The sequence below is a fragment of the Chiloscyllium punctatum genome, chromosome 3 (genome assembly GCF_047496795.1).
Source record: "Chiloscyllium punctatum isolate Juve2018m chromosome 3, sChiPun1.3, whole genome shotgun sequence".
NCBI classification, from domain to species: Eukaryota; Metazoa; Chordata; class Chondrichthyes; order Orectolobiformes; family Hemiscylliidae; genus Chiloscyllium; species Chiloscyllium punctatum.
Genome location: NC_092741.1, coordinates 114456090 through 114477641, shown reverse-complemented (window position 1 = coordinate 114477641; position 21552 = coordinate 114456090). Strand labels below are relative to the sequence as shown.

Here is a 21552-nt window from a genome sequence, read left to right as displayed (position 1 = left end):
TTCGGATGAGAATTTTAAGTTTGTGAATGACCCCAAAATTGGTGGCGAAGTTGGGAATGAAGAAGATTTTCTCAGATTACAAATAGATCTTGATCAGATGGGTCAATCGGCTGGAAAACGGCAGATGGAACTCAATATGGATAAATGTAAGGTATTGCATTTTGATACAAAAACTAGGACAGGACTTATACAATTAATGGTAGTACCTTGGATGATGTTAAAGAACAAAGGGACCGTGGGGTGCAGCTACATAATTCTTTGAAGTTTGTATTAAATATAGACAGGGTGGTTAAAAAGATGTTTGGCACGTTTGCCTTTATTGTTCAATCCTTTGAGTAGAGGAGTTAGGAAGTCATGTTGAGGTTATAGAGGATATTGCTGAGGCCTCTTCTGGAGTAGTGTCTCATTCTGGTCACCCATTTATAGGGAGGATATTACTATAAGGGTTCAGAAGAGATTTACCAGGATGTTGCTGAGTAAGGAAGGCTCGAATTAGAAAAAAAGGTTGGATTGATATTTTAGATCAGATTCCCTACAGTGTGGAAACAGGCCCTTCGGCCCATCAAGTCCACACCAACTCGCCGAAGAGCAACCCACCCAGACACATTCCCCTACATTTACCCCTTCACCTAACACTACAGGCAATTTAGCATGGCCAATTCACCTAACCTGCACATTTTTGGACTGTGAGAGGAAACCGGGGCACCCCGAGGAAATCCACACAGACACGGAGAATGTGCAAACACCACATAGACAGTTGCCTGAGGTAGGAATTGAACCCGGGTCTCTGGCGCTGTGAGGCAGCAGTGCTAACCACTTTGCCACCGTGCCACCCATTTTTCACTGGGACATTTTTCACTGGAGCGGAGGAGGTTAAGAGGCAAACTTATAGAAGTTTATAAAGTAATGAGGAGTATAGTTAGAGTTAATGGTAGTTGGCTTTTCTCTAGGATGGGGGATTTTGAGTCTAAGGGGTTCATTTTTAAAGGCAAGAGGAGAAAGATTTAACAAAAGATAGGGGCAACTCTTTTGCACAGAGGGTAGTTCACTTGAGGAATGGACTTCTGAGGAAGTGGTGGATGTGGGTACAATTACAAAGTTTAAAGAGATTTGGATTGGTACATGAGTAGGAAAGATTTGGAGGGATATAGGCCAGGAGCAGGTAGGTGGGACTAATTTAGTTTGGGATTATGTTTGGCTTGAACTGGTTGGACCAAATGGTCTGTTTCCTTGCTGTATGATTCTATGACTCTATGACACTGCAACTGTTTCCCTTGCTATATGTCACATTCAGATGATATCCCTATAAAGTAAATGACTTTCTTTGCAGACTCTTGGGAGAAGTTAGAAGCAGTTTGAGGAAGATATTTTGAAGTGGCTTGTGTTCAGATTCCAATGCCACTTTCTCTCCCAAACAGGCATTGATTAAAATGCCAACAAAGACAGTAACAACACCTCTTTCTCCATCTGAGCACAGCATCATTCAGTTGACATTAATACCCTGGATGCAAATGTATCTGGTTACCTTTACTGCACAAGAGCTCCCCCAAGGCCTGTCCCGCTAGCATCTCACTGCATTGTGGCAAAAGTGAGGACTGCAGATGCTGGAAACCAGAGTCTAGATCAGAGTGGTGCTGGAAAAGCATCTGAGGAGCAGGAAAATCAACGTTTCGGGCAAAAGCCCTTCGTCAGGAATAGAGGCAGGGAGCCTCCAGGGTGGAGGGATAAATGGGGATGGGGGAGGGGGGGAGGCTGGGGAGAAGATAGCAAAGTGCACAATAGATGAATGGGGGTGGGGACGGAGGTGATAGGTCAGAGGGGAGGGCGAAGCGGATAGGTGGGAATGGAGATTGGAAGGTACAACAGGTCATGAGGACAGTGCTGAGCTGGAAGGTTGGAACTGAGGTAAGGTGGCGGGGTGTGGGGGGGGGGGGGGGGGAAGAGAGGGGGAGAGGTGTGGTGGAGAGGGGAAATCAGGAAACTGGTGAAGCCCATATTGATGCCCTGGGGTTGAAGTGTTCCAAGGCAGAAGATGAGGCATTCTTCCTCCAGTCGTCGGGTGGTGAGGGAGTGGCGGCGGAGGCGGCCAAGGACCTGCGGTGGAGGAGGCCCAGGGTCTGCATGTCCTCAGCAGAGTGGGAGGGGGGAGTTGAAATGCTGGGCCATGGGGCAGTGGGGTTGATTGGTGCGGGTGTCCCAGAGATGTTCCCTAAAGCGCTCTGCTAGGAGGCATCCAGCCTCCCCAATGTAGAGGAGACTGCATCGGGAGCAATAGATACAATAAATGACATTGGTGGATGTGCAGGTGAAACCTTGATAGATTTGGAAGGCTCCTTTGAGGCCTTGAATGGTGGTGAGGGAGGAGGTGTGGGAGCAGGTTTTGCAATTCCTGCAGTGGCAAGGGAGGGTGCCAGGACGGGAGGGTGGGTTGTTGGGGGGGGTGGACCTGACCAGGTAGTCACGGAGGGAACGGTCTTTGCGGAAAGCGGAAGGGAAATATCTCTCTGGTGGTGGGGTCAGTTTGGAGGTGGTGGAAATGTCGGTGGATGATGTGGTTAATGCGAAGGGTGGTAGGGTGGAAAGTGAGGACTGGGGGGTTCTGTTCTTGTTACAGTTGGAGGGGTGGGGTTTGAGGGTGGAGGTGCAGGATGTGGATGAGATGCGTTGGAGGGCATCTTCAACCATGTGAGACGAGAAATTGCGATCTCTAGAGGAGGCCATCTGGTGTGTTCTGTGGTGGAACTGGTCTTCCTGGGAGCAGATACGGTGGAGGTGGAGGAATTGGGAATATGGGATGGCATTTTTGCAGGAATAGGGTGGAAGTGCTGTAATCCAGGTAGCTGTGGGAATCGGTGAGTTTGTAAAAAATGTCAGTGTAAAGCCAGTCATCATTAATGGAGATGAAGAGGTCCAGGAAGGGGAGGGAGGTGTCAGAGATGGTCCAGGTGAATTTTAGGTCGGGATGGAATGTGTTGGTGAAGTTGATGAACTGCTCAACCTCCTCGCGGGAGCACGAGGTGGTGCCAATGCAGTCATCAATGTAGCGGAGGAAGAGGTGGTGAGTGGTGCTGGTGTAACTACGGAAGATTGACTGTTCTATGTCGCCGACAAAGAGACAGGCATAGCTGGAGCCCATACGGGTGCCCATGGCTACCCCTTTGGTCTGGAGGAAGTGGGAGGATTCGCAGGAGAAATTGTTAAGGGTGAGGACCAGTTCGGTCAAACGAATGAGTGTGCCAGTGGAAGGGTACTGTTGGGGACGTCTGGAGAGGAAAAAACGGAGGGCTTGGAGGCCCTGGTCATGGCGGATGGAGGTGCAAAGGGGATTGGATATCCATGGTGAAGATGAGGCGTTGGGGGCCAGGGAAAAGGAAGTTTTGGAGGAGGTGGAGGGCGTGGGTGGTGTCTTGAACGTATGTGGGGAGCTCCTGGACTGGGGGGACAGGACAGTATCGAGGTAGGTAGAGATGAGTTTGGTGGGGCAGGTGCATGCTGAGACAATGGGTCAGCCAGGGTGGTCAGGCTTGTGGATCTTGGGAAGGAGGTAGAATCGGGCAGTGCAGGGTTCCCAGACTATGAGGTTGGAAGCTGTGGGTGGGAGATCTCCTGAGGTGATGAGGTTCTTTATGGTCTGGGAGATGATGGTTTCCATGGGCATCCATATGGGCCCCAGCTATGCTTGTCTCTTTGTCGGGTACATGGAACAGTACCACAGAACACACCAGATGGCCTCCTTCTTTAGAGATCGCAATTTCCCTTCTCACGCAGTTGAAGATGCCCTCCAACGCATCTCATCCACATCCTGCATCGCCTCTGTACCAAAAAAAAACACATTTCGAGCCTATCCAAACTCTCTTCATAACTAAGACTCTCCAGCCAAGACAATATCTTGAAATCTTCTCAGCACTCTCTCCAGTGGAATCACATCCCTCCTATAGCCACTCTTCCTATAGCACAGGCAATAATTTCACTGCACAGCATTTTGGAAGTTTGCGATCATCAAGGAAGGCATGATACAGATGCTAGTCTTGCTTTTTAACAAGTCTCTCAACAAATGCACTTCTATATGATTGAATTTTCAAAATGGAAATGTAAACTTCAGTTATGCTACTGGTAAATTTTAACATGAACACATCTTTTGAATCAGGAAAAAACACCCAAGGTTAGATTAACTTTCCTGATTAATTATTATCAAAAGTTAAAAATCACACAACACCAGGTTTTGACCAACAGGTTTATTTGGAAGTAAAAGCTTTCAGGGCGCTGCTCCTTTGTCAGGATCATAGAACACAGAATTTATAACAAAAGATCAAAGTGTCATACAACTGATGCAAAGTATTGAGCAAACCTAGATTGCTGTCAAGTCTTTAATCACTGAGAGTGGGGATGCAGGCTTTGAGTGATTAATATGTAAATCCCAGAACTTTTTTCAAGTCACAGTCCTGAGATAACTTAAGGTTTTAGAAAAACAAGTGACATCTCAGCTCAGAGAATGCATCAAAGGACTGAAGTTAGAATCTGTCTGCATCCCAATCTTGAGTTAAACTTGTTGTATTTCCAAAGTAGGAATTTATAAAACGTCACCTGACTGCCTGCCAACAGATTGTGTCTGCGTGCTTTTTCAACAAAATAGAATGTATCTGCAAATTCACCCATAGACTTATATATGTGTGCAGAAGACAAAGTGAGAGTGTGTGCGCTTGTGTGGGAGATAGGGAGGGTGTGTGTATATATATATATATATATATATATATATGTATGTGTGTGTGTGTGTGTGTGTCTGAGTGAGTCACGGAGATGTACAGCATGGAAACAGATCTTTCAGTCCAACTTGTCCGTGCCAAACAGATATCCCAACCCAATCTAATCCCACCTGCCAGCACCCAGCCCATATCCCTCCAAACCCTTCCTGTTCATACCCATCCAGATGCCTTTTACATGTTGCAATTGTACTAGCCTCCACCGTTTGCTCTGGCAGATCATTCCATACACGTACCACCCTCTGCGTGAAAAACTTGCTGCTTAGGTCTCTTTTAGCTCTTTGCCCTCTCACCCTAAAACTATGCCCTCAAGTTCTGGACTCACCCCACCCCAGGGAAAAGGTCTATTTATCCTACCCATGCCCCTCATGATTTTGTAAACCCCTATAAGGTCACCTCTTAGCTTCCAATGCTCCAGGGAAAACAGCCCCTGCCTGTTCATTCTCTCCCTTTAGCTCAAATCCTCCAACCCTAGCAACATCCTTGTAAATCTTTTCTGAATCCTTTCAAGTTTCACAACATCCTTCCAATAGGAAGACCAGAATTGCATGCAATATTCCAACAATGGCCTAACCAATGTCTTCCCAACATGCTGCAACATGACCTCCCAACTCCTGTACTCAATACTCTGACCAATAAAGGAAAGCATACCAAATGCCTTCTTCACTATCCTGTCTACCTGCTACTCCACTTTCAAGGAGCTATAAACCTGCACTCCAAGGTGTCTTTGTTCAGCAACACTCCCTAGGACCTTACCATTAAGTGTATAAGTCCTGCTAAGATTTGCTTTCCCAAAATGCAGCACCTCACTGTTAGCTAAATTAAACACCATTGGCCACCTATCAGCTCACTGGCCCACCTAATCAAGATCCCATTGTAATTTGAGGTAACCTTCTTTGATGTCCAATATACCTCCAATTTTGGTGTCATCTGCAAACTTACTAAATATACCTCTTATGCTCGCATCCAAATCATTTGTATAAATGATGAAAAGTAATGGACCCGGCACCAGTCCTTGTGGCACTCCACTGGTCACAGGCCTCCAGTCTGAAAAACAACCCTCCACCACCACCCTCTGTCTTCTACCTTTGAGCCAGTTCTGTATCCAAATGGCTAGTTCTCCCTGTATTCCATGAGATCTAACCTTGCTAACCCACTTCCCATGGGGAACCTTGTCGAATGCCTTACTGAAGTCCATATACATCACATCCATCATTCTGCCCTCATCAATCCTCTTTGTTACATCTTCAAAAAACTCAATCAAGTTTGTGAGACATGATTTCCCACGCACAAAACCATGTTGACTATCCCGAATCAGTCTTTGCCTTTCCAAATACATGTACATCCTGTCCCTCAGGATTCCCTCCAACAACTTGCCCACCACCAAGATCAGGCTCACTGCCTATAGCTCCTGGCTTGTCCTTACCACCTTTCTTAAACAGTGGCACCACGTAAGCCAACCTCCAATCTTCCAGCACCTCACCTATGACTGTCATGTGTGTTATTGTGTGTATGTGTACTTGTTTGAATGTGTAGTGGGGTCACCTGTAGTGTTCATGTCACACTACAGGTGACCCCACTACACTATACTCTTTCTCTCACACAAGCATGCATGCACACACTCTTCTACATGATCACACTCACATAGACCCTCTCTCATACACAGGCTTACTCCAACGCTCCAACACACTCTCTCCCTCCCTCCCTCCTCCCAACCTGTCTCTCTCTGTCTGTCTCTCTCTCTCTCTCACTCACAGGCGTATACTCCGTCATACTCACGCGCACACATGCACTAGCACTCCCGCACGTGCACACGTTAAGTCTGTGAGTGAATTTGTATTTACAAATACATTCAATTTTGTTCAAAAAGCACACAGTCTGTTGGCAGTCAGTCCATGTGACATTTTATAAATTCCTACTTTGGAAATACAACCAGTCTACCTCAAAGCTGGGATGCAGACAGATTCTAACTTCACTTCTTTGATGCATTTTCTGAGCTGAGATGTCACTTTTCTTTAGAAAACCTTAAGTTATCTCAGGACTGTGACTTGAAAGAATCTCTGGGACTTACATATTAATCACTCAAAACCTGCATCCCCACTCTCAGTGATTAAAGACTTGACAGCAATCTAGGTTTGTTCAATGCATCGCATTGGCACTTTGATCTTTTATTATACATTCTGTGTCCTACCCCACTAGCTACCTGACAAAGCAGCAGCACTCCGAAAACTAGTGCTTCCAAATAAACCTGTTGGTCTCTAACCTGGTGTTGTGATTTTTTAACTTCATCCACCCCAGTTCACCTCCAGATCATAATTTTTATCAATACAAAGGAAAGCAAATCAGGAGTATACTACCTACAGAAAAATGCCATATATACTGTTTTTGATTACCCCACCGTAGACACGGAATATCAAAAGCAAATCAGGACAGATACCAAACACTACTCAGCCATGATCAAAATTTCCTCCCTACAGATAGTTCTCAAATCCCTCATTCTGGAATTTTCCACGAAAAAAAATGCCATACCAGATACCAAAAAAAGGTCAAATTAAATCCCTCAGAACATTTCTCTAAATATATCCTGATTGGCAGCTGAGATTACGTGTCTGAAAGTTTATGAAAAGACTATGAGCATTAAATAACTTGCAAATAAATCACTAAATCTGACTGAACACAACTACCATCTTCCAAATAAGCATTCCTACTGTGCAAGTCTTCCCAGTGCTTTGTTTCTGGGAGCTGGATCTTTTCCAAAGTTCAGATTTCTGAGCACTTTCACATCACTCATACCCATAGGATATCTCAAAAATGTTTCACAACTCAAAGTACTTTTGATGTGTAGTCACTGTACCATGTTAGGCACAACAAGCTCTCACACAAAACAGCGGTTCAGCAGCTGCTCATGACTTGCCACTAGCCTACCTTGCTTATTAAGATGGACTATTTCATTTGCAGATCTTTACTGCAGTAAATGGTGTGTCCTGGTCATATACAGATCAATTAGCAGGAAATTCAAAGGCCCTGACTTTTAACATTTCTGGAACATGGCACAAATATGAAAATGGGCGTTTGAATTTTTTTACCCCGTTGACCGATTAAAGACCTGGGACTTTCAAGGACGGAAATGGTTTTAAAAAGACAGCAACTTTAAATGACCACAGTATTCATCTGACCACACAGCTTAGTCACGTTTCATAAAACCAAAATAACCAAAGAACTGCAGATGCTGGAAATAAGAAACAAAATCAAAAATTGTTGAGAAAGCTCAGCAGGTCTGGCAGCATCTGTGGAGAGAAATCAGAGTTAACGTTTCCAGTCCAGTGACCCCTCTTCAGAATACTGTTGTGTTGTGTTGTGTTCTGAAATCGTCACTGGACTCAAAATGTTAACTCTGCTTTCTCTCCACAGATGCTGCCAAATCTGCTGAGTTTTTCCAGCAATTTTTGTTTTTGTTTCAAAAACCAACATAGATCACAACAAAATCAGACTGAGCTCAAATTAACATTTTATCCAAAAGCAATGAATCTGGTTGACCCAAGCCTGGGAGACATGAAAAGATTCTCTGCTGCTATATGACTTACACAATGATGAGAATCTTCACATGTTGGAGATGAACGACCACCAACAATTGTCAATCCCAGACACAGTCAACTCAGTAGATGCCAAATACAAAGGAGCCACTATTTTCAGAAGTTCTCTGTGGCAAAATCAGAGGAGCTGTTTTTTGCCTGCAGAACGTGAACAGGCTGGAGAAGGCTCCTACTTTCTGCTTCTTAGGAAAAGCACAGTACAACATTGACAAGTGCTGTGGTCCCAGCTAATGGTGTCTTGACTTGATAATTCTTTTTTTTGGTTAGTTAATACAATAATCATTCACTGAAACATCGGTCACTTGAGGTTGCAGATTTTATTTCACAACATAGTCTTCCAGTTAGCCCTGCGTATGTTGTCTTTTCTTCTAATAAATCACCCACATTGTTGCTTTACCAGTCCTTGTTCCCGAGATTAGCAAATTTTCATTGAATAGAAGACAATAAATACTTTACATCAGTCTTCACCGAAGAAGACTCTAATAGCAAAGTGCAAAATATTCAGGAGGCAAAAAGTAGAGAGGAAATAAAATATAATAATTATCACTCGAGAAAAATCATCTTGCAAATAAAGGGGTAATGACTGATAATTCCCCTGGACCTGATGAGATGTAATATTGGACATTCAAGGAAGTGGTTACAGAGATGATGGGTGCACTGATGTTAATCTTAGAATCCCTATAGCATTGAAATAGGCCAGTTGGCCCATCAACCCTCTGAAGAGAAGCCCACCAGAACCAACCTCCTACCCCATAACATACATTTTCCATAGTCAATCCACCTAACCTGCACATCTTTGGACTGTGGCTGGAAACCAGAACAGCCAGAGGAAACCCATGCAGACACAAGGGGAATGTGCAAACTCCACACAGACAGTCACCCGAGGGTGGAATTAAACCTGGATCCCTGGCATTGTCAGGCAGCAGTGTTAACCACTGCCCACTTCCAGAATGCATGATATCTGGAAGATGAAAAAGTCCTAGAGGATTAGAAAACTGCCAGGATAACAACCTTATACAAAAAAGGATGGAGACAAAAGTCAGTCACCTATGGACTAGTCAAATGTTATTTGCAAAATGTTGGGAGTCTTATTACGCAGCAGAGCATTTAAAGATATATATAATATAAATCAAGCAGAGTCAGCATGACTTCATGAAGGGGAAACAATCCCCTTACAAATGTATTAGAGTTCTTTGAGGAGATAACAAGCAGAATGAATAAAGTGGAAGCAGTGTATGTAATACGTCTACATTTTCAGAAGGCATTTGAAAATATACATCAATAGATTTGCATGGATAAAGAATTGAGTAACTATTAGAAGACAGATTTGGAGAGAATTTTCAGTATGACACCTGTAACCAAGGGAATACTGGAGGGGTTTGAGTTGGAGACTCGATTATTTACAATATACGTTAATAACTTGGATAAGGAAAGTGAATGGAGTATAGCCAAGTTTGCAGATGATACAAAAATATGTGGGAAGACAAGTGGTGAGGATGACTCAAAGCATCTGCAGAGAGACAGAAATGAGTCAAGTGAGTGGGCAAGAATTTGGCAGATAGAATACAAGATGGAAAAGTGACAGGAAGAATAGGGGTCTAAATATTATTTAGATGGAGAAATAGTGTCAAAAGCTTACAGCACAGAGGGATTTCGGAAACCTTGTACAAAAATGTAGCTTGCAAGTTCAGCAGGTAGTAAGGAAGGTAAATGCACTGTTGGCCTTTATTTCAAAGAGAATGGAGCATAAAAATTGGGAAGTCTCCCAAAAACCACACAAGGCACTCATCAGACCACAGCAAGAACACTGAACAGGTCTGGGCCCCTTATCCAAAGAATACTGGTCCTGGAAGCAGTCCAGAGAAGGTTCACTGTTGATCCTGGGTGTGGAGAGGTTTTCTTTTAAGAAGAGGTAGAGTAGATTGGGCCTGCAGTCAAGAAATTTAGAAAGAATCAGAGACAAGCTTATTGAAACATACAAGATTCTTAGGGTCCTTGATGAGATAAATGTGGAGAGTTTGTTTCCCTCTGCGAGAGAGAATCTAGGACCAGACAGCATAAACTCAGAACAAGGGGTGGCCAATTTAAGGCAGAGAGGAACAGGAGTTTCTTCTTTGAGGATAGTGAATCCACAGAATTCTTTATTTTAAACGGCAACAAAGGCTGGGTTATTAATTATCCTCAAGGCTGAGATAGATTTTGAATTAATAAAGAAAATCAAAGGTAACAGGGGAAAGACATGAAAGGGGAGTATGGAAGAGCAAACTCAATGGGCTGAGTGGTCTAAATCTGTTCCTATATCTTATAAGGTAACACAACTGACTTCACTTTCCTCCTTAGGACACTCCTGAAAACTCTGATAAGGTTACCTATCCTCAAAGTCCTAATATGGCTGAATGCCAAATTCTGTTTGCTACCACCGCTGTTGGATAAATACAAGTTGTTATGTGCTTCATATCTAAAGCACACAATGTCACATTCCAAAATGACCACCTTGAAGCAAAAGTAGAAATTTCTCTCCAGTTGTACACATTAAATAGTGTAATTTAATGTCTAAAAGGATTTCAGTGATTTGCATTTCCAGCAAAGATCCATTGAAAGCATATACCAAGTGGTGAGCAGATGCAGTGAGCTGATAAGGTCCCCTGACCATAATGCTGAAATAACTCCACAAAGACCAGTACCCTGCCACCAAGTCACCCTTTGTTTACAAGTGTATAGTACATGACACTGATCCAGCTAGCATGGAGCTGGCTCTGAGAGTGAACAGAACCCCTGATACTCCTGTTTATCTCTGTCAGCCAGGTCTCTCCGATTGGACCAGGTTAACAGGCACAATCAGGGAACTCAGATTCTGTGATATCCACCTAGCTGACTGCATTACAATCACTACAAATGCCAGAGCTTCTAATACGAGCTCCGAGCAAGCAAAGCTGCACATGGGCAGCACAAAATTCATGAGTACAGAACAAACACACTGGTTCAGTCACAGCCAATAAAGGTAAAGATTTCCCACTCAAAGCTTTCAGCAAGAGGCCTTTCTTTAACTGCACAATTGCTGATTTAACTGAAGGCATGAGCACAAGACAAAATTACTCCACAAGATTTCATTGCACTCTGTCCAGTCCCAATTATAACAAGCAGAATGCTTGGATAAACAAGCCCATTATCAGAAGGAAGCCCACTCAGCACACATCAAATCATGAAAGCAACAGCAAGTGTCCAAAGTTTGACCCAAAATACCATTTACACTCAATGCTCACTCTACATTGTCTGCCTTTATTTCACTCCTGAGCTATGATTTCTGGTCTATGTCGAGCAGATTGAAAGCAAAACTCTCCTCTCTCTGCTTGGAACGAGAAAACATCGGCCACAACTAAATCAATCAAGGTTCTCATTCTACTCTAACTACAATTAAAAAGATGGCCAGTTTAAAAATAATGACAGTGGACGAAAGACATTGGTTTTGCGGTGCTGCTGTAATCAGAGATCCCACTGGGTGGGCAGCCTTTCTGATACAGCTCCCAATGATGCCCTGTGCTGGGAAGTACATTTGTGTGGGCAGACCATGGAAATTTACCAACCTTGACAGCTGTTGTGGTTCACACTCAAATCCTAAACTTAGATCGTCTAAGTGCACTCAACACATTTGCTTGTCGCCTACTCAAAAAAAAGATGCATTCAGTTGCAAGAAGAAATGCCCAGTCATTTCATTTGAAAGGCCAGCCATCAACTTGCAGTTAAGATGTTTAAGATTAGCCTCTGCACGACAGAGACTGTGCAAATATGGGCAGGATGCGTTTGGAGGTTAGGGGGAGTCCTTGGATCAGTTGGGGAGAGTTGCTGCATCCACAAAGAGGGCACAGCAGCAAGTGATCCTTCTACACAATAGGCTGCAATGGATAAAGGGGGTGGGGCAACAGTGACAATGCTTCATGGTCTGCAGCAGAAAGAAAAAAAGAGAGGGACACAGACTGAGGATGGGCTCTACAGACAGAGAAAGGATTGTTTGAAGTTAGAGAGTGGGAGGGTTGTGGGTCTCAAGGAGATTACAGAGAGAGAGAGTTAGACAGTTTGGAGGAGCTTACAGATACAGGGAGGGTTGCAGCATGTGGAGGAAGTTATGGAGAAATGGAGGGCAGTAGAGGCTGGAGAACGGGTAAAGTTGCAAAGGGATTTCCTCTTGCACTTACCAACATACCTTTCAGCAGGATGAATGTGGTTATCTCAATTGAGGGCTTATATTTCTCTTTCCAAAAAGGGGCGATGGTAATACAGTCAATTCCTGCAGTTCTCAGGTCAGATGGTGTGTGTTTGGGTGGAGAACTTCAACATCCTGGAGGTCACAGGTTTGAGAGGTAGACTTTCTTCCTGATACCTTCCATTTTAGTATGAATCTTGTAACCATTTTTGAACCATCTGTAAACACTCAATCCCTTTTAAGTGGGGTCACTGCACTTACATTATAATTAAATTGCTATCTACAGACTCCCTTGGCCAAAATGTTCAGCCTCGAAAAGTACTCTGACACCTACAAGCAAATTTTAGTCCTTCCACTCAGATGTTCCTCTCAGCAATGACAGAAATTCATTCTTACCTTCAGAGCAGATTTCCACTGCAAACCATTAACTACATCCAATCCAGAGCTCGCAGGAAAACAGTAATGAGACTGACCAGTACCAGTAGTAACATCATTCCAATCATGGCTCCACATTTCACAGTGGTACCAATTAACCTCAACTGCTGCAGCACAGAAAAGGCAGATTCCATAAGCAGCCCAAAATCCGTGTATACGAATAACTGAGGACAATGAACCCCAGATTCAATGCAATGAAAGCAGCGGATTGTTCCATGAATAAACAAGACAGCACCTACTTTCACCACAGTTATTTTAGCTTTCAGTGCATGATGCAAACTTTATAGTCTCTTCCTAAAGTTCATGAGGTATTTTAAACACAAATGTTCAGGGAAATTATTAATGAGGAATACTACTTTAAAATAATTCCTGTGAGTAAAGGAGGATATAACAAATTATAAATGTGTTACATTGTTCGTAAAGACTAGGAGAGGAAATACATTAAATGCCATGGCATCTGGTATTTGAGTTGTATGGTGAATAATCAGACAAAAGGTATTTAAAAGAAAACTGTAGAGACAAACGTAGAAAATGCCCATGGAAACCTCACTGACCTTAATGAGGTGTTTGTTGATCCATTTTGTGAAGGTCTTTTTCTGGACTTTGTCCCGTTCATCTGGAAGAAGAAGGGAGAAATAGATTAAAGGTGAAGCTCACAATTTACTTTCCGAAACATCTTTCCTCGGAGTTAATACGGAGGAGTCTGGATAAGGGAAATATTCAGTCTCATAACTGGGAACTAAGAAGCATTTTCTCAGTTGCTGTTACAAACAAACCTAACAAAAAAAAAATTCCTAAAAACTCTTCAGTCAGTGGCTTTTTTAAGCATATTACGCATTGATCAAGAACAATATTCAAGAACTGCATTCAAAATCCAGAGGCTGTGAAGAAAAGGAGTTAGGATCATTCATGCTTTTTAGTCCATAACCAAACAGCATAAAAATAGGCCACTCAGTCCACCATGTTTGTATAGGCTCTTTGAAAACACTATCCAATTAGTTTGACAATCATTCCTTCTCCCTGCCTCACCACATGGTCCCCACACATTTGTTCTTTGCAAGGCAGATCTAATTTCCTTTTGAAAGTTATTGTTGAATCTGCTTCTACCATACTTTCAGGCAAGGCATTATAAATTAAACCAATTTTTCACATAAAAAGACCTTGTTCTGCTGCCAATCATTTTAACAGTCATTCCCATTTACACCATCTAAACCTATTTGCAATTTTGGACAACTCTTAAATCTCCCCTAGGGGGGAGCAATCTTAAGCTTTCTGTCTTCCTGCAGAACCAAGTTCCTTATAAATCATGCTGCACCCCAAGTATTACCTATCAGTCAGATTTCAATGGAGTTTATAAATGGGATAATAAAACTTAATGTCCTTGTCCAATTCAACACTGAGGATCACTCAGAAAAATCTATAGCATGGATTGCTTTCAGCATAGCCTACTCATTCCCTCCTAGTCTGACATTCATGGTCACTTGTTCAGCCTCTCTTCTGTCCTGGTCTACTATCAATAATTCCCTGATCTGCTGACCCCTTTTATCTCTTTTTCCCTCTTGCTCTCTCTCTGGACTCCATCTCCACCTACCTGCTCATCTCCACCACCCCTTCCCCACCTCAACATCAATACAACTTTTTTCTTGCTGCTATCAGTCTAGATGAAGAGCCAGACTCAAACATTAACTCTGATTTCTACACACAGAAGCTGAGTTTTGCCAGCAATTTCTGTTTTTGTTTCAGAAAAATAGTTGGGTTTAGTCCAAGTTCACATCAAGTAGGTTGGTTCAGTTAGCTGGATGGCTGGTGAGTGACACCAACAGCGTGGGTTCAATTCCCACACAGGCTGAGGTCACCATTTGCTTTCTCAACCTCTCCCCTGGCCTGTGACGGTCAGGTAAAGCCACTAACAGTCACCTCTCTCCCTCTCCCCCTCTCTCTCTCTAATGAGGGAGCAGACCAATGGATCAGGAAAGACTCTGATGATGTTGCCCCTGTTTGAGAAAAGGGAGCTGGATGTGGCCCTTGCAGTCAAAGGAATGTGGAGAGAAAGCGGGAATGGAATACTCAGAATGGATTAGTGGTGCTGGAAGAGCACAACAGTTCAGGCAGCATCCAAGGAGCATGATCAGCCATGATCATATTGAACAGTGGTACAGACTCAAAGGGCCGAATGGCCTACTTCTGCTCCTGCTTTCTATGTTTCTACGTCATATTCATAAATCAACCATGGATTTACTCTCCGATATTGGCTGCTGGTTCAGCAATGCTGTAATTTTAAAATTCTCATCCTTGTTTATAAATCGCATATCCATTTTATGTCTTTAACCTCCTCCAGCTCCACCAACATCAAGTTCAGCACTCTGCTTGAATTCTGGCCTCTTCAGCGTCATCTTATCCATCAGTCCATCATTGACATTTGTTCTTTCAGCAGACTAGGCTTTTCTAAAAGTTCATTTGCTTCTTCAACTCATTCTCTTGCTTTAAGTTAGTCCTCAAAACTGAGCTCTTTAACCAGCTTTTGGTTTTGTCTGACAATGTCCCCTTGGCTTCATAATGCTTCTGTCATGTCTAAGTATACATTTAAATATTTAAAACTAGAGAGAAAAAATTGGGCTAGATGGCTGTCCATGGGTCACCTGACTTCTTTTGTGAAAAGCAATCTCCTGTCTCAAGTGAACAAAAGAAATACTGATGTAAATCAAAGCACTGCCCTACAAACAAATCAATAAAAGATATTGTCATCAGATTGAATGGATCATTCAAAAGAAACAAACATACTGACAGTCTCTAGCCCTCAAGGTATTAAACTACAATACAGAAGATTATGGCACCGTTCTTTATTTGGATACAGACTTTAAGTATGTAAAATGTCACATGATGAGGGAGCCAAGTTGTCTGTTTTGAAAATTAGCTGCAAGTTGTTTACTGTCAGATCTAAAGCACAGAAAAAGGCCCTTCAGCCCATCACATCAGTATCCATCAAAAACAACCACTGAACTATTCTAATCCCTTTGCCAGCACTTAGCCCATAACCTTGTATGCCTTAGCATCACAAGTGCACACCGAAATACTTATTAAAAGTTTTGAGATTTTCTGCCTTTAATCACCCTTACACGCGGTGAGTTCCAAATTCCCACATGCACATCAACATTTATCTGATCCTCTTTGTTCTTCACATATTCCCTTGCCACGTCTGCCCTGCCCAAGTGCATCACCTCACATTTATTCTCAGTTTCCCAGAAAGCCAGCATATGAACTTTAAGTGATCCAAGCAAACAAGGTAATTACAACAAAAACAGAAGTTGCTGGAAAAGCTCAGCAGGTCTGGCAACATCTGTGAAGAGAGATCAGAGTTAACGTTTTGGGTCTGTTGACTCTTCCTCAACACTTGGTTACAGGTAACTACAACAATACCTTGGAAGCTGGTGATCCTAACAGAGATGACTCCCTCCCTATGCCATTCCAGTGAAAGTTTGCCTGAGAACCAACCTCCTTGAAATTTGACTGCAGGAAATCTCACAGCGTACTGGTAATCCTTTTTACAGGGCCCTCACTTCAATTTTGAAACATCAACTTCTGTGCAGGAAATGAGGATCATAAAACAGATGCTGAATTAACCATAGTTTATAACAGGATATACTAATTTTTACCTGTAACCAATCATGGTCTGAGTGAATGTATTGGTTGGAAGGAATGAGAGACTTTGCAGTTTTACACTTGAGTAAGTGGTATGACAATAAATAAGCTGTGTGTTAAATTCACAGAAGTTTACTGCTGAATTAAATCTGCCAACCAAAGTCAAATGGTTAAAAAAAAAGGACATATCCCAGAGTCATAGAGCTGTACAGCATGGAAACAGACCCTTCGGTCCAACCCATCCATGCTGACCAGGTATCCTAAATTAGTCTAGTCCCATTTGTCAGCATTTGGCCCACATCCCTTTAAACCCTTCCTATTCACATACCCATTCAGCTGCCTTTAAATATTCTAAATTGTACCAGCCTCCGCCACTTCTTCTAGCAGCTCATTCCATACACACACTATCCTCTACATTAAAGCGTTGCCCCTCAGGTCCCTTTTAAATCTTTCTCCTCTCATCTTAAACCTATGCCCTCTAGTTTTGGACTCCCCCAACCTGGGGAAAAGACCATGGTTATTTATTCTATCAATGTCCCTCATGATTCATAAAACTCTATAACATCACCCCTCAGCCTCCAATGCTCCTGGGAAATTAGTCCCAGCCTATTCAACCTCGCCCTATAGCTCAAATCCTCCAACCCTGGCAACATCTTGAATCTTTTCAAGTTTCAAAATTGCATGCAGTATTCCAAAAGTAGCCAAACCAATGTCCTGTACAGCCATAACATGACCTCCCAACTCCTATACTCAATGCACTACCAATAAAAGCAAGCATATCCAGAGCCTTATTTATTGTCCTGTCTACAAGGGACTCCACTTTCAAGAAACTATGAACCTGCACTGCAACGTCTCTTTGTTTAACAACACTTCTCAGGCCCTTACTATTAAGTGTATAAGTCCTGCCCAGATTTGCCTTTCCAAAATGCAGCACCTCACATTTATCGAAATTAAACTCCATCTGCCACTCCTCAGCCCATCAGCCCATCTGATCAGGGCACTTTGTACTTGGAGGTAACCTTCTTTACTGTACACCCATCCTCCACCTTTAGCGTCATTTGTTAACTTATTAACCACACCTCTCATGTTTACATCCAAATCATTTTTATAAAATGACAAAAGCAGTGGACCAGCATTGATCCTTGTGGCACACTGCGAGTCAAGGCCACCAATCTGAAAATCAAACCTTCACCACCACCCTCTGTCTCCTACCTACCAGGTAGTTCTTTATCCAAATGGCTAGTTCTCCCTGTTTTCTATGTGATCTAACCTTCCTAACCAGTCTACCAGGAACCTTGTCAAAAGCTTTACTGAAGTCCATGTAGATCACATCCTCTGCTCTGCCCTTATCAATCCTATTTGTAACTTGTTCAAACAGCTCAACCAAGTCAGAGTGATACAATTTCCAACGTAAAGCCATGTTGACTATCCAGAATCATTCCTGCCTGTACATGTAAATCCAGTCTCTCAGGATTCCCTCCAACAACTTGCCCAGCACAGACATCAGGCTCTTTGCTCCGTAGCTCCCTGGCTTGTCCTTACCACTTTTTGTAAATAGTGGCACCATGTTACCCAACCTCCAGTCTTCTGGCACCTCACATATGGCTATCGATGATACAGATATATCAGCAAGGGGCCCAGCAATCAGTTCCCTGGCTTCCAACAGAGTTCTGGGATACACGTGATCAAGTCCTTGGGATTTATCCATCTTTATGCATTTTAAGACATCTAGCACCTCTTCCTCTTTAAGATGAGCATTTTTCTTTCACCTAAAATAAAGTATTGACCATGATTATTAAAGGTAACATAGATTTTGTCCATGATAGGACCAGTAAAGAACCTGGGGACATTTTATTACATTAAGGGCAACTATAAATGCAAGTTACTTTGTCATAATTGAGTATTTCAATACTTCTGGAATACATTCGTAGCTGATGTGATGGATCCTGTTAACTGGGCAACTTAAGAGTAAGCAGGACAGTTTATTCACTGGGACAGTGGTTTGCGTATTAGAGGGTAAGTGCCTTTATAGTTATGGTCATGGGGTCTCCTCGAAAGGTTTCCATCATCCAAAAGAATTGAAAAATAGATGTAATGGTAGGTCAGGTAGCAGTATCAGGTTATATCTAATTAAAATGCATCAATGTTCATGTACGTAGAGCAGTGTGATATGGCACAGAGGTGCAGCAAGTGATCAAGGTGGCAAATGGATGTTGGCCTTTAATGCTTGGGGATTTGGGGGATAACAAATAGGCAAGTCTCATTCTAACTATAGAGGGCACTGGTGTGGCTGCATTTGGGGTACTTGGTATACAGTTTTGGTCTCTGTGTTTATGAAAGGATCCATTGATATTGGAGGTCGTTTAAAAGATTGACGAAGCTGATTTCTGGGATGAAGGGGGTGACTTATTTAGATGTTCTTGAATATGTTCAGCCTTTATTCCTTACAATTTAGGTCAACTATTAAAATGTACTGAGAAGGTAGTCCTACTAGTACAGAAATCTTGAACTAGGGGACACAGTTACAGAATAATGGAGCACTCACTTAATACTGCAAAGTGAAGGAACTTCTTCTTCCGGAATGTAGTTAATATTGAAATTCTCTACTCTGGAGAATTATGGAGGCTAGATCACTGGAATATTCAGCGAGCTTGCTGGGTTTTTTTTTACAAATAGACAAGTTGATGGCTACAATGAGCTGACACAAAAGAGTAGTTGAGGCCTGGGGCAAATAAGCCATGATCTTGTTGAATGGGGAGATAGGCTCAAGGAATAGAACCTTCTAGGAGAAAGTGAGGACTGCAGATGCTGGAGATCAGAGCTGAAAATGTGTTGCTGGAAAAGCGCAGCAGGTCAGGCAGTATCCAAGGTGGAGCTGCAAGGAGGGCTCATGCCCGAAACGTTGATTCTCCTGCTCCTTGGATGCTGCCTGACCTGCTGCGCTTTTCCAGCAACACATTTTCAGCTCAAGGAATAGATGCATAGTAAGAACATATGCAGAACTGGGCTCATAACTAGCAGATGGAATTCAATCTAGAAAAGTGTGAAGTGATTCATTTTGGAAGGTTGAATTTGAATGCAGATTACAGGGTTAAAGACAGGATTCTTGGCAGTGTGGAGGAACAGAGGAATCTTGGGGTCTGCATCCATAGATCCCTCAAAGTTGCTACCCAAGTTGTTAAGGAGGTGTATGGTGTGTTGACTTTCATTAGCTGGGGATTGCATTTAACAGCTGCAAGGTTATGCTGCAGCTCTATAGAGTCCTGGTTAGACCACACTTGGAATATTATGTTCAGTTCTGGTCGCCTCATTGTCGGAAGAATGTGGAAGCTTTAGAAAGGGTGCAGAGGGGACTTACCAGGATGCTGCCTGGACTGGAGGGAATGTCTTATGAAGAAAGATAGACGGAGTTATGCTTTTCTCACTGGAGCAAAGAAGGAGAGGTGACTTGATGTCCTGTACAGCCACAACATGACCTCCCAACTCCTATACTCAATCCACTACCAGTAAAAGCAAGCATATCAAGAGCCTTATTTATTGTCCTGTCTACAAGGGACTCCACTTTCAAAGAACTATGAACCTGCACTGCAACGTCTCTTTGTTTAACAACACTTCTCAGGCCCTTACTATTAAGTGTATAGGTCCTGCCCAGATTCGCCTTTCCAAGATGATGAGAGACACAGATAGACTAAACAGTCAGAGACTTTTTACCAGGGCAGAAATGTCTATCATAAGGGGGCATAGTTTTAAGGTGATTGGAAGGAGGTTTAGGGGAGATGTCAGAAGCCAGTTCGTTACACAGAGTGATGGATGCATGGAATGCACCGCCAGCGGTCATAGTAGAATCAGATACATTAGGGACATTTAAGCAACTCTTGGATAGGCACATTTATGGTAGTAAAATGAAGGGTATGTAGGTTAGACTGATCTCAGAGTAGGATAAAAGGCCAGCACAGCATTGAGGGCTGAACAGCCTGTACTGTTCTATCACCTAGAAGAGAGGAGTGAACCTTTGCTTAACATCTCAGTTAAACAGTGTAGCACTCTGAGTGCCATTCTGGAGTGGGATCTAAAGTCCACACCTTCTTCCAGCTGCATACAACAAGGCTGAACACGTTAAGTTTCATTTTGCCTGTACAATACCGAGACCAATTTGCTCAAACTTGGCAGCACATACACTGGCAACACCTTTGCCCGAAGCCAACTGCTTGATATTTCCCAGTGTCTTTTATTTTTCGTCCCTTCCCTTAAAGGGATAGACCCAAATTTACCGCAGCATGACTGACATGTCGAACATCAAATGAGTCCGTCATCCACAACACATTGACCTAAACAAAACCACTACTAATTCTTCAAAATAATGGAGTTACTGTGAACAAGAATTGAGTATCTGTAGCAAAGACTTCAAAGAATGGGTCACCCTAAATAATTGTGGGACTGAGTGGTGTCAGTAGATGTTTAAAGGCCGCAATTTGATAAAGTGTACTACATAGGCAGAAAAACAGTTACAGATTCTAACAGGAATTTGTGAATGTCTCTGGTACATGATGGTCTGTTCTTTGACAGGAGAAGGACTGATTGTATTTTTACATTATTGTGAAAACAGTGATGGTCTTGCCAGAAAGTGTATTTAAAACAACATTGCTTTTAACTTTGACCTCCTGAGTATTTCCAGCATTTTCTACTATAATTTCAAATCAGATAATCACTCCAAGAGGAATTATTTCCTTTGCATTTGTCACCTCAAAGCCTTTTACAAGCAGTTCTCAGTCCTTCAAACACTCCTCTAGATGCGTTGATCCTTTCAGCAATAAGTCAACTGTCAAAGGCCATATCTGGTTTATAATTTAAAACAGTGCAGCCATGGCAACCTCACAGCAAACTTTCGTTTCAAATCTACCAAATTCCAGTTTTGAAATATTTC

General features: G+C 42.7%; 1 protein-coding gene across 15 annotated transcripts in view; it reads right to left on the bottom strand.

The window, feature by feature from the left end:
- The window catches only part of dst (dystonin), a 622282-nt gene that overhangs the window by 472904 nt on the left and 127826 nt on the right, over positions 1-21552 (bottom strand). For all 15 annotated transcript variants that reach the window (XM_072558451.1, XM_072558477.1, XM_072558489.1 and 12 more), the window contains one exon: positions 13544-13605. In XM_072558451.1, coding sequence (XP_072414552.1) covers positions 13544-13605 — 62 coding nt within the window. The remainder of the gene's footprint in view (positions 1-13543; positions 13606-21552) is intronic.